This window comes from Pungitius pungitius, chromosome 6 (genome assembly GCF_949316345.1).
Source record: "Pungitius pungitius chromosome 6, fPunPun2.1, whole genome shotgun sequence".
Lineage (NCBI taxonomy): Eukaryota > Metazoa > Chordata > Actinopteri > Perciformes > Gasterosteidae > Pungitius > Pungitius pungitius.
The window spans coordinates 5,241,256-5,264,468 of NC_084905.1; the positions used below are offsets into that span (position 1 = coordinate 5,241,256).

At 45.2% G+C, this 23,213-nt stretch overlaps 2 protein-coding genes across 2 annotated transcripts in view; one reads left to right on the forward strand and one right to left on the reverse strand.

Moving 5' to 3' along the window:
* LOC119195886 (histone H2AX) overlaps positions 1-23,213 on the reverse strand; it is a 545,468-nt gene that overhangs the window by 116,292 nt on the left and 405,963 nt on the right. Inside the window, exon 2 of the mRNA XM_037451207.2 lies at positions 2,604-2,621. Within this exon, the coding sequence (XP_037307104.2) occupies positions 2,604-2,621 (18 nt within the window). The remainder of the gene's footprint in view (positions 1-2,603; positions 2,622-23,213) is intronic.
* On the forward strand, positions 259-17,996 carry lonp2 (lon peptidase 2, peroxisomal). The gene is made up of 17 exons (XM_037451140.2): positions 259-588; positions 2,002-2,137; positions 2,407-2,520; positions 6,548-6,679; positions 7,105-7,227; positions 7,314-7,477; positions 7,748-7,842; positions 9,099-9,217; positions 9,323-9,462; positions 10,814-10,955; positions 11,221-11,371; positions 12,520-12,646; positions 14,323-14,462; positions 15,476-15,561; positions 15,892-16,099; positions 16,240-16,430; positions 16,512-17,996. The coding sequence occupies exons 1-17, from the start codon at positions 356-358 to the stop codon at positions 16,731-16,733; spliced, it is 2,523 nt and encodes an 840-aa protein (XP_037307037.1). The 5' UTR covers positions 259-355; the 3' UTR covers positions 16,734-17,996.

The window sequence follows — 23,213 nt, forward strand, 5'->3', positions numbered from 1 at the left end:
TTAAGTAGGACAAGTATCAGCTTTGAAATGTACTTGTGAGTGTTTGTAAATTCCAGAAGAAAAACTTGCATTAGTTAGGACGGGCAAAAATACCAAATATTCCTTCCAAGGGGTCAACAACCGTGCGAAAATAACTGAAAACAAAAAAAACCGCGATTTTATTTCAGAAAAGTGTCTTTAATGTTGTCTTTAGCTGAATTGTGTATTCGACTTGCCAGTGAGCATCTTATTTTGAAAAACTCGACTCGGAAGTCCTACGCTCAACTCCTTTCCGGCCCATCTGACAGGCGTGAGTGTTTGTTTGCGGGAGAGTTGTGTCACGGACCGTGATCTAGTTTCTAGAAAACGACGGACAATGGCGTCCGGCGACGGAATCCAGATGCCGAGCCGACTCCCGCTGCTGCTGAGCCACGAAGCGGTTCTCCTCCCGGGCTCCAGCGCCAGGTTCACCGTGGACTCCCCGCGGAACATGCAGCTGGTCAGCCAGCGGCTGCTGAGGGGCACGTCTCTGAAAAGCACCATCATAGGAGTCCTTCCCAACACCAGGGACCCACAGCACGACACCGACGGCCTACCCACCCTGCACAAGTAATACACACCTAAGGGGCGGGTGCGGGGGGGGCTGATGTTTTAGGTGACTGTCCGTTACAGGATGTCTAGGCCCGGGGGTCAGTGCCCCTCCACACAGTCACCACGTCAGGGGACGCCGGCTAATTGAACAACAAGAGTCCTGCTAGACAAAAGTCTTTTAGTTTCTCAAATCGGTGTCTTTTTTTTGTTTTAAATACTGTCTGAGAAATGAAATCCAATCTTCAGGCCAAAAAGCTTATTTGAGACCTTATGTAACAACTTGTCTCAGTTTGGAAGTAGGCTACATAGCTCACTTGTAGAAGGTGAGGTATTTAGCTGGCCTTGTTAGTAGTATGGCAGAGTTCATGTTTCCATGGCGATTGTCATTTCATGTGATTTTTATATATATATATATATATGAATGGAGGGTGATGATCTTATGTCATGAAGCACAGCTAAGTGGACTTTAACCTTTCACCAGCTTCCTAACAGGTCACTCTGGTTACTGAATACAAACAATTGTGTCCCTCTGGACAGTTTTGTCTTTCTCTCAAGCACAGATACTGGATACGTTTGGTACACTTGGGCAAAGAGCTAACATTGCCTTGCAGCCCTGGACTGTGGCCTTCCACTGCTTTCTAAATGTTGTGTTCAGTGTGATTAAAGGCTCCTGGATGCAGAATTTCTAAACAAAAAGAATTGAGACAATCTGATTACCCTTTGGCTGCTGTGGTAAATCAAAGCAATGCCTTATATATGTTAGAGGGATATACTGCTAGTTGTAAACAGCTTTTCCCTTTAAACAGCACAAGTGTCTTCTTAAGGCTTCTACTCTGTGGCGCCTGCAACTTCACATTACATTCAGGAATTTATTTCCTACCCACTGCAAGCCCATAATCAGAAACATATATTTTTGCATCTGTGTGGAAGGGGGTTGTTGAGTCAGGCCCCACCGCCATAACCTGCGGCTAAAAGTAGCACAATGTCCTCCTTCGCTGTCAGGCTCCCTCCCTCCTACTCAGTCAAATTTCCCAATTTAGTGTCAGTAAATTGAGGGGATCTCCCGTCCCAATACTTGGAGTCACTGAGGATGTGCAGACTCTGCTGCGTGGGTTTTGTGAGTATTATATATATATATATATATATATATATAATTAATCCCATTCTACCTTTTTTTTCTCCTGGAAGAGCTTTTAAAATTTAATTGGATTTGAAAGAAGCTCTAGAAAAGGTTAACTCTTTGAGGTCATTGACTTGAGTCTTAAACTACCACATACGGTGCATCTCATCGAGGGCTCCCGACCAAAGACCTAATCTGAACAAACTTGAAATGATTATTATTATTATTATGTTTACTATGAGTCCGTGGTGCCGTTAAGCTCAGCCGCCTGTCGCCAACTACGTCGTCGGTCTCCCTCTCTGTCCCGGTAGGATCGGTACGGCGGGGATAGCCGTGCAGGTGGTGGGCAGCAACTGGCCGAAGCCCCACTACACCCTCCTCATCACCGGATTGTGTCGCTTCAGTGTGACCAGTCTGTTGAAGGATCGACCCTTTGTCCTGGCAGAGGTGACCCGCATTAACGATCGTTCTTCTAATGTCTCATGGTGAATTGGTTAAAAGTGGCCCGTGAGGAGGGGGGTGGGGGGGTGTCCTTCTTCAGGTGTATGTGAGGAAACAAAACTGGAAACCATTAATGAAGGAGTTTGTCCACGGTGGTAATGGAGGTCCGTTATTCTCTCCCAGTAAAGGACTAAAACAGCTGTCACTCAGTAATGAACCCATGCAAATGTGGACAATATCAACGTGTCCCTCTTTAAATGGAAAATGAATTGCAGGTGGAGCAGCTGGATAAACTAGAGCATTACACCACCCCAATAACGGAGGGGGCCTCATCCAGCGAGGGAGAGCTAGGGGAGCTGTCTCTCAAGTTCTACCAGGCAGCTGTACAGGTGTGTTTTTGTGTACAAATGTGCCAATTTACATTAACAATTACAGATGAAATAAAATGGATCATATTACAGTTGCATTACATTCTGTTTTTAGTGAGATTCTTCCACCCAGACGTTATAAAACTCTTTTCAGGTTCCATGTGGGTTTAGTTATGGTCGTGGATCCAAAAGAACACTGAGGGATTTGTCTTTTGGAGAACTCGCAGCAGTACGACATTCATTAAGAAAATGAAGCATAGCGTTAGTCCATGACACGGAAGTCATATGCCCCCCCCCCCTCCCAAGCTGGAACCAGCTGACAGCCAGCCAATTGAGTTATCGCTCCCAATCGGCCATGCGTCAATCACAGGCCACTCTCCCTTCAAGGAGGTTCGTTAAATAAGAACCCCCCCCCCCCCCCCCGGTCCTTTCTGCACTAAACTGTTACAGACCACACCAATGGCAACGCTTTTCCCCCCTGCAGCCTTGCCCACTCCCTCTTTGGTTCAGAGTTCATCTTGCGTAGCAAATGGTTGAAATTGTATTCAATGTTTACTCCGGGCTCTTTCCGGCACATCTGGGGACGGATGGGGGGGAGGGGGGGTTAAACCCGGTGATCCCCGGTTTGCCTTATTGACTGCTTTAGCAAACCGAGGAGCGGAGCCACCGGGCGCCACTTGTTCTGTGACGATACAAAACTGAGAAAGTCTTGAAGTGTCTCCGTCGCCGAGCTACTGAGGTGTTAAGTTCAACCAGCTGTTCATAGTTTGCGTCGGAGCTTCACTGTTATTGGTCTGTCACGCGCAACATTTTCATTGTTCCCGATGTACATCCGCGTCTGATTTAGAAGAACTGAGCCTCTCACCTCCAGGGTTACTTAACCAGTAGAAAGAAAAAAAGATTTGTAATTGTCGCCGCCAGGAGCATCCTGAGATCAGTCGGGAATGTGCTCGCATCCTCGTATGTATCTTGAGTGTGTGTCGGTGCATGTCTGCATCAGTGTGCATGCATGGGCCGGCGGACTGCAGGATATTCCGAATGCTTTGAGGACCTCTTCACACTTTCTTAGAAGCTGTTTTTATTGCCAGTTTTATTGTGCCTTTGAATGCCGGCCCGCTCCGGACTGACTACGTTTAACTGGGGCCTCTAGTGATAACAAAGCTGAGGCCATTAAAAACTCCACCATAACTTGACAAGCAGTTTTGCCTCTTTTTCAAAGGTTTCCATCAGTTTCTAAAAGAGAAACAAAAGTTATGTTTAAATTAGGGCCGGGACTTTAGCGCGTTAATTACGATTAATTAATTACAATGTGAATTAAGATTAATTAATTACACAAAAAATAACACATTAAACATTTTTTACGCATTTTTACACTTATTTTTCGCACCGCGGAACGTTTCTCACTGGATGAGTTTCGGAGAATCGATTATACTGGAGCACCAACTAGCGTTCATGACTTCAGACAACAACAATCCACAGTGAACATGAACGAAGAAGCTGACGAGACCGTGTCGGGTGGCCCCGTGAATGGGAAATCTTATTATAATAAACACACGGATGGAAGCGTCGATAAGAGCGTGGTTGTGTGCAAGCTACGCAACAAGGAATTCACATCGAGCCTCAAGTATCACCTCAACGCAAAACAATTAGCAGCTAGCGTGGACGTACAAGGACCCACACCCAACCCACACTGCACCAGATGACTGGTTTAAGGACCAGGGTAACTAAGTCCACGTCTGAAAAAATAAACAATGTTCTGAATGTACTTGAAAGTATTGGTCTACTTAAAAAAAAATAGTTTACAGAAGGTCTACTTACCTATAGGCTACCTGAATTTCTGAAAGCAACCTACACGTCCCTGTCACTAATGCCAAATGCCCCAAATTTCTGTACTTTAAACCTTATCTAAAAAAATAAATCCTAATGGGATATTGCCCCAGAGACGGATTGGTGCATCTTGGAGGATCAACCATGCTATTCATCCTTCCTGCATTGGTAAAGGCACAAGTGAGTTGAATTTGAATGTAACAGAGAATTGGAGGATGGATGCACTAAAAAGGGTAAACAAATCTACACCCTGTGCCAGACTGTCAGTTTAAGGTTGTCCACTGGATGCCCTGAAGTAGACAAACATGGGATTGTCTTGAAAAATGCCCTCAGAGGCTGTAATAAGTTTCATGTCAGTGTGACCACTGAATGAGACACATCTGCTCATCTTTACTGACTCATCCGGCCTTCTCTCCCGTCAAAAAGGTGGAACCCTATAGGCTACGTAGCATGGCTAATAAGTGCTAAAAGCTAAAGCAAAGCAATTAACATGCAATTCATCATCATTCAAAAGATTCTTCATCATTCTTGACAATGCCATCATAACTCAAGTGAACGCACCTTGTGTTTCTGCATAACCCCTAGGGTTCACTTCTCTGAAACAACCAGTGGGGACAATGCCCCCACAACTACCTCCACGGTAGTGTGCTCAAGACTTGGCAGGAGCGGGATTTGAACCCACTGGCGGCGCGTACAGAGGCTTCTGGGCTCTAGCTTGCACCCCTACACTACCAGTCCTGGTCACGTTTTGGCAACTTTGATTCTCCTATTTAACCTTGAGCATGTGAGCTAAACCTCAAAACTCTTTTTAAATGCTATTTCCACATCTGGGCTTGAACCCACAACCTTCAAGTGCAGTGCAGGGGCTTATGTCAGCAGCTCTTCCAATGTGCTACTTCACCACACACTAACCAACCCTTTGTTTGTTGTATTTAACCTTGAGATTGCTACTCAAACCTGAAGTAAAGCTAAAGGCTCAAACCCAAGACTGGTCTTGAACCCACAACCTATAGAGTAAGGACAGTAGCTCCTCAGCTCTTGTGCTGCACTACCTCACCATGCACCAATTAAAATTTTGTTTCTCGTATTTAACCTTGAGACTGCTACTCAAACCTCAAAACTCTTTCAAAGCAGAAGTGATGTCTGCATGAAGGGCCAAGAACCCACATTCTCAGACACCAGGTTGGAGCCTGCAGCCCTTCAGTTGTTCCCTTGTGCTATTCAAGCACATGCCTCATTGTGTCCGTTTCTCACATTAGACCTTGGGATTGTTTACTAAACCTCAAAACTGTTTCAAAGTTTGCAGTTTGAAGCCCTGACTGTAACCAAACCCTCCTTCTGAGAGAGCAGGTTTGAACTGAGGATCCTCCACACTTCAGCCTTCCTGCTATCTCCCTGCACTGTTCCACCACACACCTGTTGATGCTTTTGAATCCAACCTCAATTCTCATAGATTCTCAGGCTGGAATCCACAACACAACACACTTGTCTGCTGGAATTGGTTGAACAAAAATCAGGTCAAATATTTATGCAATTAAAATGCAATTAATTTCGATTAATTAATTACAAAGCCTCTAATTAATTAGATTAATATTTTTAATCGAGTCCCGGCCCTAGATTAAATTCACTGATATTCTTCAAACCATTAAAATCTGTTTGTTTTTATATTTTAATAGTGTTGATTCTTTGCTAGTGTATTGCAGTATTACCTTGGTACATTGTGCACAGAAGTATCTTTCTACATGGGAAGAAGAACAAGTTGCTAGTGTTAAGCACTTACAATTTACGAGATGATATATCATTTCTGTGAAATGATTGTTCATCAGTCTAATTTATTCCTGAGCTATATCCGAAATTTTAACATTTAACATTCCAGGGTCCTCCAGAAACGTTGGTATCCCCAGGGGTCATTTATTAAGCAAAGAATTACGATGATGCTTTTTCCTTGAATCACAGATCAGTTCTACTTAATATATTTCATAATAGCTTAACACCAGCAACCTTCTTCCAACACATTTTTTTGATCTGTTTTAGGCGAGGCAGGTCAAATCTATTTGTCTTGGCCCCTTTCAACAACTCAGCATTTCATTGTGCATTACATAAGAGACACAAGGCGATTCTCATGAAAAGCATTTAAAGAACAGCCAAAAAAATGGATTTGACTTGGAAACAAGCCACATGAATTTTCTGTGTGTGTGTGTGTGTGCGTGCGTGTGCACAGTTGCTAGGTATGTTGGACATGTCCGTTCCAGCGGTGGCCAAGTTCAGGCGTCTTCTGGACAGTCTGCCCAGGGAAGCTCTACCCGATGTGGTAGCCTCCATGATCCGCACCTCAAACAAGGAGAAACTCCAGGTGAGGTGCTGGTGTGATTCATGTTTTAAACCAACTACTTAAAGAGGGATGCAACAGGATGGGAAAGTTTAGAGCCATTTGTAGTTTTTTTTTAATGTCATTACAGCATCTTTCCGTCTCTTTTGTTCTTGACGCCAGGTGATATTTATTTTCTGAATGGATCATTTCAAACAGATGCAAAAACCATTTGTATCAGCTGCAAAACTCTATGGGCGCTGTAGTGTCAGCACTATTCAATATGTGAATTTGCTTCCCAATGTCTCTGGGTTGGATCTGTAGGGGGACTGGTGCATTGGATTATCTGGCACCGTACTTTTTTGATGGTGCTGCAGAAAAAAAAGCATTGAATGCTAAATAATTAATAATTTAACTGAGGGGGAATGTATTTTTGATATTTTTCTGTAATTCTCGTATGTGCTGCAAAGGTCCTGGATGCGTTGACCTTGGAGGAGCGATTTAAGAGAGCTCTACCCATGTTGACCAGACAAATAGATGGACTGAAACTGCTGCAGAAAACCAGGAAGACAGGTCCCGAAAATGAGAAGAGGGTAAGAAACCTTTGCATTTATGCTTTTCCTTTCAACCAAGTCCGTACTCATGAGCCTGTTTACCTCTCCCTGTCTCATCTGTTCAGGTGCGACCGGTGCGTAAAGGTGGAGTGGTCTCGGGTCGGCAGTTCAACCTGGATGAGGAACCGGAAGACGAGGATGGCGATGACATTGCAGCCTTGGAGAAGAAGGTCCACGGGGCCAAGATGCCCGACGCCGCACTCAGAGTTTGCATCAAAGAGCTCAAGAGGTGAACTCGCCCGGCTACAAATCATTTTCTAAAATGTTATATTTAAGAAGTGCAAAGAAGGCCCTGCGTAATGCTAACTTTTGTAAAATCTTTAGAGGCATGTGGTCAAAACCTTTGAATCATTTTGATTATCTTGGATCACTTCGAAACAATCCTCACATGTCGGTTTGTCTTCAAAACACAATCCGACTCCTCCTCCGTGTAATGCAGGACGCGCCCCCCTCCACAGCCTGACCCGTTTAATGATTGATCTCATTCATCTGTTTTCAGATTGAAGAAGATGCCTCAGTCCATGCCTGAGTTTTCCCTTACCAGAAACTACTTGGATTTGATGGTAGAGTTGCCATGGAGCAAAAGCACCAAAGGTAAACAGAGCTGAAGCCACATATATGTCACATGCCTCAGATCCTGTAGAGATAATACAGAACTCTACTCAGCCTAATGTTTTAGTGCTACGTAATATTTCAACGTAACATTCGTCTGGTTTGCTGCTTTTGCTGTGAAGCGGGTCTGCTCTCTGTTGTCTTTGCACTGACTGAATCACAGTGTTGGACCATCAGATCATTGAGTTTCACGGCCTGTCAGCTGAAAGAAAGGGTTAAAACGTTTTTGATGCATTCATTACTGAGGGTTTTCATTCATAGGTTACCTTGGATTACTTGGATAGATCCACAAAGTAGTTATTTTTAATCCAATATCTCTTGTGATGAACCCACAGGAAGTTGGCACCCTGTGGTACAGTGCTCTGCTCTGTTGACTGCACATGGACCTTGTGTGAAACCATACTGCCTGTATCATGGTCTGCATCAACAGACAACAACTGCACATTGGCTTTCAGTTACTAACCAAGAGGCCAATAAAAACAGGTTTAAACTGGTGCACAATATCAACTAGAGTCCTCCAGGTTGAATAACGAGCCTCACTTCACTGGCCTCGTGGAAGTGAAAGGAAGGCTGAAGTTTTTTGCCCTTATTTGGTGTGTTGTAGCATCTTTCTGCTCATTTCCTTACTTTCATCTAATCTCACCCTTGTTTCCGTCTGCCGCTCAAGTAAGTGAGAAAGAAATGCTGTGATGAACTCACTGATTTCCTAGTAAGAACCAGACACAGGGTCCAAGACAAAAAGCTGGTGCATTTATCTGCTTCACACAGCAGCTGGTGGAGAACAAACCCGGATGGAAAAATTGTAAACTTGTGTTCAACTGGAGTTCAAATGCTACCGAAACGATTTTTCGCGCCATATATTCTGGGTGTTTAAGTGTTTGGCCTCCATGTCAGACACAGTCTTTGAAGCTGCTTTGCTCAATGACTCTAGACGAGTGGAGACCAGGGTTCATTAGTTTTATAGGGTTGGGAGTCAGAACCAAAGTTTATCCTTCAAATAAATCCAAATTACTGTTTCATGTGACGATTCGGGGAGGAGTGTCTGTCCTTTAGAAGAAAAGAAAAAGTTTCTAGCAAGCTTGTTTATGCTTTGCTGTTCTTCCTCCTCACTTCCTCAGTCAGTCGTCCCTCCTTCTCTCCTGCCTCCTAATTGTTCTTTCCTTCACTAACGACATTTTCCTCTCTCTCTCTCTCTCTCTCTCTTTGGGATCCGTCCACATTGAACACCCACTCCCCAGACTGCCTGGACATCCAAGCTGCTCGCACCCTGTTGGACAACGACCACTACGCCATGGACAAGCTGAAGAGACGCGTGCTGGAGTACCTCGCTGTTAGACAGCTGAAGACTTCTCTGAAGGTGTGTCTCACAGATCCGACCATAAACCATAGAAGGACAAAAAGGCAGCGGTTCCTTTATGCGCCTTATTTTTATCACTCAATTTATCTTGCGTTTGTCTTTTAGGGGCCGATCATTTGCTTTGTGGGGCCCCCGGGAGTCGGTAAGACCAGTGTGGGACGCTCCATAGCCCGGACCCTGGGCAGAGAGTTTCACCGCATCGCTCTAGGAGGCGTCTGTGACCAGTCGGACATCCGTGGACACAGGTATCGGACAATAGCGAGACCTAAATGACCTATGAAAACACATTAAGGCCTGAGTTGTCTTTAACTTGAGGATATATCGTCTTAAATGACACATGAAACCTAATTTACTGAGGTTGGGTCTTTGTTCCTCGGCAGCATGTAATTGGGTGAATTATTGGCTCTAAGGGTTTGACTCGTTGGATGAAACAGTTCTAACCTCGTCAGGTTTCCTTTTAGTATAAACCACTCTACATTTTATCAAATGTATCAAATAGTCACTTTTACTGAATACAATGTATTGTAGACAAACTAAAGAAATCAGTAACAGAACTCCTTAGTTATTGCTGCCCAAAAAAAATCAACGCCTTTTGTACCAAATATGTAACAAATGTAATATTTCAGGATAGCCCCAGAGGAGGAAAAAACACAATAATCCACAGTCATGTTATCATTAGATAGAATCTACAGCAAATGGCCAAATTTTAGTCCACCACATCCCATCAGTGGCGTCTCGCTAGGCGCTCAGCCAGGCACGACTTATCCAACCCAGGTGTTCGCATTCACACAAATGACAGTAAATCATTTATTTGTCAAGGTTGTAATTGGATGCACTTGGGTTAGCCTGCTTTATGTGAAGAACACAACATGAATTGAATTAGAAATGGTCAACGACGGACACGTTAAACACGGTGTCAATTTACAACATTAGAGACAAATGAGTGTGTTTAAATACTGCCAGACGTCCGACGGTGGTTCTCTGCTCCGGGGAACAATCTTCTGAAAATGGAATGAATTTGAATCCCGTAATTCATACACTACACAAAATAGGACATGGAACGTGGAGATAAAAGATTACCCTCCCATCGGGAATAAAGAATCGTTGACTGGAACACGGGAACAACCAAACAAAGTGGAGCCTCACACATGGCTTTGTAACCCGAGTCGGTCAAAGAGTCGCGAAGCCAGTTTGGCAGTCGGATCACGCAGCTCGCCTTTGATCTGTCTGTTTGCATCCTGACACACACACACACACACACACACACACGCATCTTGGGTTGCAGAGCTGATCCTCTTATTTTAAAATACAAGTTGAAACACCTTGAAACCCAGATGAGTCTAAGGGATACATTCTTTTTTCTTTCTTCAAATGAATTATTCAATTATTCAACCTCTGAAAGGCCGACCACTCTCATAGTGGTGTGAGAACGTTGTGTGTGACACTCCACTGTTACCGTCACGCTGCGCTGAGTCGCCGCGGCATGACAAACGTAATGTAAGCGCACACCTGGGATTCTGCATTCCCGTTGCTATCCACCGTCAATCAATCCGCGGCCGGTGAGTAAATCAAACGACTTCTAATCATTTCCCCCAGGCGCACGTATGTGGGGAGCATGCCTGGCCGCATTATCAACGGGTTGAAGACGGTCGCCGTGAATAATCCTGTGTTCCTCCTGGACGAGGTGGACAAGCTGGGGAAGAGCCTGCAGGGAGACCCCGCTGCCGCACTGCTGGAGGTGAGTCCTGTTTTTTTGAGAATGAGCATTGAGACCACGTGGGAAGAATTTATGAGTCCTCTTCCATCCGTATCCGATGTCTTCTCTGCTTTACAAGCTTCCCACGTCATCTCCTGTTGAGCATAACTGCTGCTAAAAGTTTTGAATTCTGTTTTTCTTTTTTTTGTGTGTCCCTCTATTTGTTCTGTGAACCAGTCACCTAAATGATGTGAATCAAATTGTGTGGCTGAACACTAAAAATACGGTCACAAATATATTCTCCCAGGTCCTGGACCCAGAGCAGAACCACAGCTTCACGGACCATTACCTCAACGTGGCCTTTGACCTCTCCCAAGTGCTCTTCATTGCCACGGCCAACACCACGGCGACCATTCCCCCCGCCCTGCTGGACAGGATGGAGGTGCTGCAGGTACCAGGTGAGTTCAGGTCGCTTTTTGCAGTTTCGATTTGATCTCGAGAACAAACGCCGTCCTGGTTACAGAACATCTCCCAAATTGAGTGCGTGTTGAGGCTTCTGCAGTTTAGTCAGGAAACCGATGAAGCAACACTGTGTCCAGCTGGGTGTCCAATCCACTCATTTTATTGCTGAAAAGAATCATTCAAAAGGTTGTTTTGAGATGTTGTACAGGAATATCATACTCTCACGGTGCATGCGTGTCCCTGTGAGGTGCAACAAACCTTTTGGTGACCCAACAACACCCGGGATGCCACCACAGGGGGTGTGCATACCGATGATAGAGAACAGTTTAAGTTGAACCATCGCAACCTGAGATCAATGGTGGTGTGAACATTGTAAGGATTACAGGTTCGTGTGACCCAAAAGCACAACCGTGAAACAGAAATGCAAGTAAAATCCCGGGTGGAGTAGAGCGTGCGAACCTCCGTCTCTCCCGCAGCTTGAGTCCCTGCCGCTAGATTCGTTCGTTTGGTTTCACTTCATTTTTCCTGCGTACAAACCTGGAGAGAGTGAACTCCATCTGATGAAAGCAGGCGTTGGTAGCATGAAGGGAACTTTATTCCTTAACAGAGCTGGTTTGATCACATGAACTCTCCGTCCAATGAAACAGCGTGTAGTGGTGCTGCTGCATACGGGGCAAACGCGTCTATGGCCCTTTTTGTGGCTCCAGGGGGAGCCGTCTAAAGGCTGCTCCTCGTCTCTGCTTGAGGCTGCGAAATAACAAATCCCGCTGTGATGGGTAAGAGTTATAATAACAGGTTCAGGGTTAGCATAGCAGAGGCAGAGGAGGACCTCGCCGTCCCTCCAGAGTCTGGAGTCCAGACTACATTAGCCAGTGCTTACGTGTCACACACCCACATCTAATACTAACATGGTTGTGGTCAAGTTTCATTGAAGGCAGTGAAAGCTTGTGCCCAGTTTTGACACAAACAGGAAGGCAACAAATCAGCTGAAAAAGGAACCGGCTGCTCCGTCGATCTTGACAGATCATGGGGACGTTTTAAGAGTGCACTGAGGCCGTGGGCGTTTGCGTTTAAGGAAATCAGATCGTATGATGGATTGCCGTGAGGTAACTGTTCATCACAGTGTGTGCCTTTTGTGTTTCAGGCTACACTAGGGAGGAGAAGGTGGAGATAGCTCACCGTCATCTGATCCCAAACCAGTTGGAGCAGCATGGATTAACACCTCAGCAGCTGCATATACCACAGGACACCACGCAGGATATAATCAGCAGGTGCACCCAAATATCTATGAAAAACAAGGAAGATTTCTATTGATTTAGTGTTGGTCCTCGTGCATGAGAGCAGTAGTGTCTCTGAGCACCAGATTCCTTTACGATGCAATGTGTTTCCATCCATCTGGTAAAGGTCACGCGAGGTCAGGGCGGCGCCCTTTTAAGGCAGGATTTATTTGAAATGTACGTGCTACATCAGGGGTCCACAATCTGCTTTGGCTCACTGTTGCATGTTAGAAAATATTTTGCGGTTCGGTCTAAAGGCATCAAAATAACCGGCGGGTGTGGGAGTGGGTGAGGGGGAGAGAGAGGGGGTAGCGAGCTCGGGTGACGCGTGGGAATTGTGTGAAGAGGGACAAGCGCATGTAATTGTGAGAGAATCCAGTAAAAGTCAACTTGAATAAAAACAGACCCCGTGGTTTGGGACGACTTCATGCAACGAGTCATTCTGGACCGGGCCTAATTGTTTTCATGTAAACTGCTCGTCTCCTTGAGAGGTTTGTACAAGGAGCATTGGTCAATCTGCTAGATGTCTCGTCCGCGTTGGCGGTCATCTTGGTACGGTCAGCATGCTCACTCTCATCACTGCCAACACAGTGTTATAAGTGTTATGAACATCCGAGATGTAGTTATAACACTGCATACGTACGATGAATAATTATGTTATGTTCTAAAAAAAAAGAGAATAATGTTCTAAAATGGGTACAAGATTTCCCTTTACAAATATACATCAAGAAATGCTGCATGTCGAAATCCCCACCTACAGAAATGTATTTATGACATGCCTGAATAATTAAAATGATAACCATGGGTTTTCGTACAAAAATGATATTAAACAGAACATTATTCATAAGTATGCAGTTCCGTCTCTGACATTTATAACAAACCAAACAGTTTAAAAATCGGTTGAAAATGTAGCAAGTTATTATTATTTAAGGTACATGTACCACTATCAACACAATGTTATGGGTACCAAGATGGCCGCCATGTGCGGACGTTCTATACTCCGCCGTAAGACATCTAGCCTTTATTTATATATCTATCTATGGATTGATCTGCAAAGGTTGAAGCCAGCTGAGAGGACGAGGCCGTGACTTCTGAGGAGAGCCGATCGGTCGCATCTGTGGTTCCATCGACGGAACCCGATTGGAGCAGAAGTGATTTTTTAGAAAAGACACCATCAAAGTGGAGCTGCTGGTGATACACAGGCTCAGTCGTGTCCTGCTCTGCGCAACACTTGCCTCACTGCGGGCTGGTAACCATAGAAACGGCTAACGGCATACGGCTTGGTGCTTCTCAGAGGGATACTCATGACTTTGGATTATGTCAACGTCAACAAAAGTGTACTCACACATATTGTGAGATGTTATTTTTGGTCAGAACTTCAGGCATTTGACCATATTAAATCATTTTCAGCGGATAATTGATTTATTCTTTCTTAATGCGGGACTAATACAAACTTTCTGGGTTTTAAGTCCCTGGAGCGGCGCCAGACTCTCAAGTCCCACCAAACCAAGCATCAGAAACGGCTCGTTTAAACATCCACTGGTGTTCCTGATCATGTGATCACACTGCTCATTGATGGCAACCAGAGCTACAGCACCAAGGAAACCTCTCCCCCACATGGCGGTATTCATCGGCTGTTCCTTTGTGTGCCTGCGTGTGTGTTATCTTAGCTACACCCGGGAGGCGGGCGTGCGTTCCCTGGAGAGGAAGTTTGGGGCGATCTGCCGAGCGGTGGCGGTGAAAGTCGCCGAAGGTCACAGAGTCGCCACAACAGATGTTTCCACCGCCGAGTGTCCGTCACAGCAGGGGGGTAAGAGCCGGGGCTCTCTGTTCCTGTTTGTGTCTCAGTGGGAGGGACGCGGGTCAAATTCCTAGTGGCATGACAGCGCGCGGACGTGCACGCCCACTCCCAACAATGATCTACCAACACGTGTACATAATTCCAATCTATTAATGTGAACAATTATTGTCTTGTGAACAATTATTGTCTTGTTCGACCCCCCCCCACAGGAGGATTGGTTCGATATAAAACCAGAAAATACTAATGAAGGGGAACTTATGATTTCTGATTACTTCTCCTCGGATTGTTCTTCACTTTATATAAAGAATTAGTAGATAAAGTAAAAACCTGATTTTACTATGAGCCTTAATACAATCCTACATCATACCATCCCTACTAGTAACACCTGCATAATATGACAAGTCGAAAACATCTCCCATTATAAAAAAAAACTAAAAAAAGCAAAGCCTAAATGAACGATACAGCGCTGCAGTGTTCCAGTCTGCACACACCTGTGTGTTGAAGAGAGGACGTCCCAAGGCAACAGATTCATTCCCAGTGAGCAGATTCCTCTACTGCCAAGTATTAAAACCGTAAAAACAGTTGCAACTATTTAGAAAGAGACTCCGAGAAGGAGAGTATAGTTGGATTAGAGCTGGGGGGGGTATCAGCGAGTCATCTTGCACTGCTTTGTGTTGCCAGGTAACCGATGCGCGGGGCCCCCCGTACGAAAATGGGTGTAGTTTATCCCTCTTGACTATAGTTTAAAGTATATCTGCATTTGGTGTGCGCGCTCTGTGCTCCGTAGCCCTGTTTGGCTGTACCACATGTCGGCTGCGTGCACCGTTACACCACCTGGTGTGCGTTTGTGTGAATTTTTCTGTTATGTGACCATTCCTCGCATTCCGTAGCCACGTGATGTTTTTTTTTTTTTAAATCCTTTTTAATGTACATTGGTATTCAGTGGATTGCATCATGAATTAGTTGTTTGACTCGCATCAATTTAATCTCAAAAACATTAAATTCATGTTACTTGTGCTCAGACAAGGCAGCCCCCCCGGAGATGCCCATAGTGATCGACCACGTGGCCCTGAGGGACATCCTGGGTCCTCCTGTGTTTGAAATGGAGGTAAGAAGCACGAGTATTTGTGCAAAACTGAAGTTTTATATATATATATATTTTTGTCCTTTGGCTGTCTGAGCTTTCTGGAATGTTCTCACACCTCATTAATCTAAAGCCTGTGAAGATACAGCGGCCCCTGTGCACGACGTCAGGAAACGCTGCAGGCACTTGAGATGTCCTCATGTCTCATTATGTTGGCCTTTTGATTGACATTTATTCCTGAGTGTTTTAAGATAACAAGGCTCCTTTAATTCTTTGTTTTTATTTTATCTTCGGAATATTCCACCAACTACAGCTTCAGTGTGTGTGTGTGTGTGTGTGTGTGTGTGTTTGAAGGTGTCTGAGAGGCTCACCCTGCCAGGTGTGGCTGTGGGTCTGGCCTGGACGCCCCTCGGTGGGGAGATTCTGTTTGTGGAGGCCAGTCGAATGGAGGGAGAAGGTCAGCTCACTCTGACCGGTCAGCTTGGAGACGTTATGAAAGAATCCGCCCATCTGGCGATCAGCTGGCTCAGAGCAAATGCTAAAACCTACCAGCTGACCAACAGTGAGTACACACACACACACACACACACACACACACACACACACACACACACACACACACACACACACACACACACACACACACACACACACACACACACACACACGTTTGAACGTGACATTCATGTGGGTTTCTAACAGTGGTGGGTGGCCCAGACCCGCTAGAAGGGACAGACATCCATCTCCACTTCCCAGCTGGAGCCGTCACCAAGGATGGCCCCTCTGCAGGTGTTACCATAGTAACGTGCCTAGCCTCGCTGTTTAGCGGCCGATTGGTCCGATCGGACGTCGCCATGACGGGAGAGATCACGCTGAGGGGGCTGGTGCTGCCGGTGAGTTATCACACTGCAGCACATAGCGGGTGGTGAATGTTTCATTTAGTTTTAACCGACAGACACCACCCCCCCCCCCAGGTGGGCGGCATCAAGGACAAGGTCCTGGCGGCCCACAGGGCGGGAGTGAAGCGCGTTATCCTCCCGAAACGCAACAGCAAGGACCTGGAGGAGCTTCCAGCCAACATCCGAGCCGACCTGGACTTCGTCACAGCCGCCAACCTGGACGAGGTGCTGAACGCCGCCTTTGACGGAGGGTTTCCAGGGGCGGGCCACACCCACACCCTGAGCAGCAAACTGTAACACACAGGACGGGCCCCTAGCTAGACCTGAAAGAGCAGTGAGTGGGTCGTCAGCGTGGACCTCTTGGAGTCAAAGGACTTTTGTAACTTTGTTCGCTCCTTGCTTTTAAGATCTTTGCATTCAAAGGATTATTTTCCTATTGAACAGACAATTTGAGACAAATCAAGCTAAAGCACTTGGTTTGGGGGGGGTTACAGCCTTTCAGGGTGTTGGAGCGTCAGCATCCGATTTTATAAACTTGATCCCTAATGGTTTGGTGTAATGAGGGTGTTTACAATGTGGAATGTCTAATGAGGACTAATTTTTGACAGGTTGAATTTAAAAAGAAGACAAAATAGTACATATACACAATCCATTTGAAATGAAGATAATTCAGATCGGAGCACCGATTTGGTGGATGGGACAAATGACACAAACGACTGCAATCATTTTGATCAATTCAGAATGTATCAGATACCAACCTGATCTATGGGATCATTTTCTCTGGACTTTCTCTGTTCTTAATGTGAAAGTATCTCAATCCAAAGCATCGTGTGACGTATGTAGAGACCAAATTAAAACTAACAAGGCTCATTGTAACTATATACACCAATAATATTGCTAGTTGAAATGATTCTGCTTTGGGGAAAAAAAGTTTTTTTTTTCCTTCAACTTCTAAAAAGATTACCTGCATATTGTTTTAGCTCTTGCTAACTATGAAATAAAGCAGCCCAATCAGTTTGTGTGCTGCGTGATTCAACAGCCACTCTGATTTTTGTATATTTATTGTAGATATATAATGCTTTCAGTCATACCTATTTGGCAGTACTGTGTACATACTGTAAACCCTGCAGATATCTCTGCACAGAGGTCAAGCAGCCTCAAGTAAACACAACTGTTTCCTCCTGAAGTGCCGATTCATGCGTAGGTGTAAAACACTGTAGCATTCGTTGTTGTAGTTTTTAAAGACAAACTTGATATACTAACCACTTTGTTTTTCTAAAATAGGTCGTTTTAAAAATGCTTAACATTTTGAAAATGTAAAGGGAGAAATGATCTAACGCTGAAAAAAAAGTGTGCCACAGATGTGATTCCTTTTTTGCCCCCTTCACCCTGTAGCGACGTAATCTGAAACACCAGCGTGCAGCGTCTCTCTCTCTCTCTCACGCTTGTATTCAGACAGCCATGAAATGATTAATGCAGGTTTGGCAGAACATTTCCACAGCCGCAAAAACGCCATCAGACGAGTGCTGTGCGTTCAGGTTTTACACCGACACTTTTACAGGATATGGGAGTGCTTGTTGTGTTGGCAATTCATTTCAAATGATAAAACAAATTAAAGAAAATGTGTATTATGCAGCTGCGTACAGAAGATTTGTCTCTAAGTTGACGAGTAGCTTTCAAGCTTGCAACAACCGTTTATGGCCACTTGGGGGCAGCGGTAAGAAGCTGCATTTACAACATGGACATGCATTGGAGGCGAATCTCTCATGGTTTGAGTTTAAATAAACCTTCTCTTGAGGAAGAAGTTGGAGCGGGCCGACTGATCCCTGAATTCACATCTCCCTTACAACGGACAAAGACTTGATTAGTATTCCCAGGTGGAGACGGCTCTATCTGGGTGACCATGAGGGACTGATGTACTCTAAATATGTTTGGCTAGGCATACATTTCATTGTTATGCGTGTTTATCACCTGCCGTGGACGAAGTTGTTTCCAACCAAATGAGAGTTTAAAAGACAACGGAGTTTGTTTCATTAAATCATAATGAAAGATGGCGTGGGAATAATACAGGTGCTGCTCAGGACCATAAAGGTTAATACAGTTGAGAGAAGAAAAAAAAAAACAATGGCTCACAATACACTTAAATTTGGAAGAATTTCATTTCACAATCATGATGTAAAACAAAATGAACGTTCATATAAAATTTGTTTGGCCATATAAGCCATATAAGAGCATTTGTGAGGTGAAGCTTCAGAACACAGAATGCGATGATATAACGGAGCGCAGAACACCGGAATCCCTCGCACAACACGGATCAGACCAGAGCCACCAAACCGTTCTTCTACAAAGAATACATTGATTTCTTGTTTAGGCTAAAGATGGAGCTAAATAACAAGCTACCGGATTTCGTGTTTGATATGAGTGAAAACCAGGTACGAAAAATGGTTGAAGAGCTCATATTTAAACTGAAGGATATGGAAAGAATTCACGTGGAAAATTATATTCTCAAAAATGAAAACAACACGCACAGGTTAAAGGAAGCGGAGCATTTGATCTATGAAAAGGAAACCAAGAAAGAGCTCACTGACCTCAGAAAGCAGCTGCAGATAAGAAAAGATTTGTATAGAAGCATGGGGGAAGAACGTCAATTCTTCCTCCAACAGGAGGAACGACTGAACCAGTTAACAAAAGAAAAAGGATTCCTGGTTGGCCAGATACCCGGAAAAGAAGAATGCCGTCAGTTGAGGAAGGAAAACAGGGACCTAAAAGTGGCCACGGGCAAGCAGGAGAAACACCTCATGGATCGAATCCATGGCCTTGAGCAGGAGGTCGAGAAACTTCAGAAGCAGTCAAACAAACTTCAGGAGAGGAATGTGAATCTTCAAGAGGAAAAGAAAAAAATTCAGGATGAGAGGAGCACAATTCAGGAAGAGATACTCAAAGACAAAAAGCACGCGTCTGCCGAAAAACAGAGCGCCCTCATCATGGAAAGGAGGTGTTCTGAGCTCGAGAAACAGCTCCAACGGGCTTTCAAAGAGCTGTGCGTCAAGTACCCACAAAACAAATGGACCTTTGAGAAGGGCGTGGCGTACGAAAAGAATTCAGAGATATTGGAAAAGCTTTTTGCCGAGCGCAAACGCGCCGAGAGGAAAGATCACATCGCGAACGAGAAGGTGAAGCAGAACGAAGAGCTGAAGGAGCAACTGTCGAAGCTGCTGCCCTTGGATCTGATCTCCATGAGCCAGCGTGTGATCAGAGAGCAGAGCAGCGAGATCGGCGCGTTGAAGGCCCAGCTCCGGATGCTGCAGTGGGAGGTCGAGGAGGGCAGGAGGGAGAAGTGGAGTCTGCTCGACGAGGCGTCGGCCATCAAAAAGAAGTTCCTCAGCGAGAAGCGCTGGAACGTGGATTTGAGGGAGGCCTTGTGGAAAAGTGGAGTCAAGCAGGCGCCACCGAGAGGGCAACCGTGTGCCACCGGGGGCCCGCTCCGGAGAGAGGGAGGGGTCAACGCCGAGACGGAAACCGGCAAACCGCTCCCCGGCCGCCTGCCGCCCATCTTGGCAAAGTCCCAGCTGGAGCCTGCCGTTGCCTCACTGCACTTTCGGGCCCCCATCCCACCAAGAAGGTCCGGTTTAGTTCTGAAACACAAATCAGATGCCGGTCCAGTGGTAACAAAATGGTGACGGTGGATGGAGAGCATCAATAAAGACATTAAACGATAAGAATCTGTGTCCCAGTCATATTGTGTTAAAATGAAATAGAAATGGTTGTGTAATTAAATTTCTGAAATTGTCGTACTTCAGTGAGGGGAATGTAAACAGAGCGCTTGGTAAAATGTGCCATCTTAATATAACAGATGGCTATCTGTATATAGTAATATATAGTAACAGAAGACATTAATCCGCTGTATAAAGCAATTCTATCTGCTCCCCAATCCCTTCCCACATGTAGCCTTCGTTAGGGGGTGTCACAGTGGGGGGGGGGGGGGGTGAATACAAATGCACTCTACACTTCAGATTTCTATTTGAAATTCATTTTTCAACAACTTTCCATGGACTTCCAGAAGATGGACTATTTTGTGTTGGTACATTATATCAAATTGCAATGAAATACATTTGAATCTGTGGTTATACTACGCAAAATTTAGTAAAGTCCAAAAGGGGGGGGGGTCTCGGTTCCTTTGTCCACACTATTTATACATACATTTGTACGCTGCATGTGTCCCGACGAGCGGAGACGCATTGCCCCAGTGGTGAGTTGAGGACATTACTGTATAGGACCCAGAGGCCCTTGAGGGTGTGCTTAGAATAGTCCCATGGCAGAGCACCCCCCCCCAAACACAGCCACGTGTACTCACCCATCAGCTGTTGCTAGGCGGGGTCCCTGCCGACGAGCTAAGCCCCCCCCCCCCCGCCCCCCCGAGACCACATGAGGTTTGAACCAGCCAATTAGTTCTGCAGATTGTGTCCTGATTTTCAGATATTTTGTATCTGTGAGGCAACAGTTTACAGTGGAACAGACAGTGGAAGTACGAGGTATTACTTCAGGGTAAATGTGCTTGTATAAAGGAGCAGGAGCAGGAAGGGGACTGAGAAATGCTTCACTTACTGATCCATCTGAGAAAGGAGAAAAATCCAAATGCAAAAAAGTGGAGCAACTACTTAAATCATTGATAATAGATTTAAGATCATGTTACCAGAAATATACATTTTTTTCAAAAGGCACATGTTTATATAAAATTAGCAACAGACATTCATAACAACAAATTCTAAGTCCAAGTTTCTAAGTCTGAACCGTCTTTGATAATTGTGGTGCCGGCGACCCGTCGAAGGGCAAAGAGTGGACGCATCTCTGAAAACAACCTCCAGAACCAATCAGCAGCAGCCATATTTAGCAGACACATTGTTCCCCTTCTTTGAGGTAATACAGGAGCACTGATTCACACCCGAAGGCCCCATAGCACCATCCCAAGCGAGGAGGAGACACACTGGGGAATCTGACCCTTTGGTTTCGGTTCCTTCCAACTAGAACCAGAAGCAGAATTCTTGGTCACAAATCCTTTTCTACAGAAAATATTAAATATTTGTTTGCAGTCACAACTCCATTTTGCGCTTTCTAACTAAGATGTCAACGAAGGGAAGCCGACCCGCCACCTTTGTGTAAACACAGATCGTTAAAAGAAGAGGACGTTGGAGAGAAATGGAAAGCTCCCTCAGTCTTTATTGATACAATATAACTCAGGCCAAACTTTCTTCTTTGTCAGCTGCTTCTGATCCGTCGCTGTACCAACCAAGGGGTGTGCATACGTACAAACAAACATGCATTTTGAGAATACAAATGTTCAAAAAAAAAAAAAAAAAAAGTCTTCCTAAAATTGGACTGTGAGCCGAGGTTGCTCTCCCTCCAACATTCCTTGTATTGGTACTCAGAATTGTATTAAGAAATGTAGCGGTGGCATCTGAGGCCAACGGTGAAAGAGACAGGAAAAAAACCCAGCGGGTATGAAAAAGATAGATTTATTTAATGACAAATTAAAACAAAAACAAAAAAGTCAAAGGAGTTGAGGAAGAGCAGCAACATTACTGAGACTCCACACTGAGAGCAAAAGGAGAGATGAATGCCTTGATCTCCCCCCTCCCCCCCCCCCTCCTCGTAGACAATAAAAGGGACTTACCACACAAACAAGGAGGACAGAGACAAACAGATGAGGTAAACCAATCCAACTCGGGGAAGAAGAACGACACAACTTGCTTTTTAACTACAAACACTGAAGTTTAGCCACAAGTTTCACAACTGCCTTTTTCATTTTTAAAAGTCATTACAAAATAAGATAATTATGACAATCTCCATTTAATAATAACAATAGCCACATTGTAACGGTACAAGCTGTCCCTTGTTCCTGGTTGGGTGGTCAGTTGATCAGTGGTCGAGGCAGAGAACAAATAAAAGAAGAAGAGCAGCGCAGGGAGAAAAGATGTCACTCACACCCAAACATACAGATCAGGAGTTCTTCTCTCCTCTCATAGAAAAAAGACAACTAAAAGAATTAAAAAGAAAGACTTAAAAAAAAATATATTCCTCAAAAGAAAAACACTCAATTGAAATGCAGTGGGGTTTTTTTTTTCCTTGTGTGGGGGGAGAGAGGGAGAAAAAAAAAAAAAAAAAAAAGAGGCCTCCTATAAAACGCAGTGAAAAATGCACCGACGCACACTCAATTGATCCAATATTACTTACACCAGCAACACAGTCTGTAATGAAAGGTGTGGGTTTTGTGTGCGAGACTCAACCAAAACAAAACAAAACCGTACAGTATGAGAGCAGAGTCTGTTCTAAGAACTATCAACGACGACTATTTAAAGAGCATTCGATGCTCCACCTTCAGCCCAGGACCTGGAAGGCCACCACTTCAGCCGGCACGACCGCTGTGGAGACGGACCGCCAATCCGGGACCGGACGTCTGCGGCTCCGGGCGCCCCGTGTCTGTGGGCCCGGGAACCAGCACCAGCCATCTGCAGCCACGGGCCAAGATGGGCGCCGGAATCCCACGCCAAGGACTTCACGGGCTCTGGGCTCGGCTCTGGGACGCAGCCGGCAGCCATGCTGTCAACCGGGCGATCCAGGAGCAGGACGTCGGAGGCAGACTACAAACCGTAAGGAATGGGGGCTGGAAGGGAGGGGGCTGGCTAGCACTGACCAGGAGTCCGTGTTACTACATTGCTCGTGTGGTGCAGAGCTGCTGGGTCTCAAATGTCTCAGGACGACGGAGGGAAGCGAGACACG

Bases quoted from the DNA above. Each gene is read 5' to 3' on its own strand.
- lonp2 (XM_037451140.2), top strand. From the start codon at position 356: ATGGCGTCCGGCGACGGAATCCAGATGCCGAGCCGACTCCCGCTGCTG. The intron at 9,218-9,322 runs GTGTGTCTCACA...TTTGTCTTTTAG, and splicing joins AGCTGAAGACTTCTCTGAAG to GGGCCGATCATTTGCTTTGT. The intron at 9,463-10,813 runs GTATCGGACAAT...CATTTCCCCCAG, and splicing joins TCGGACATCCGTGGACACAG to GCGCACGTATGTGGGGAGCA.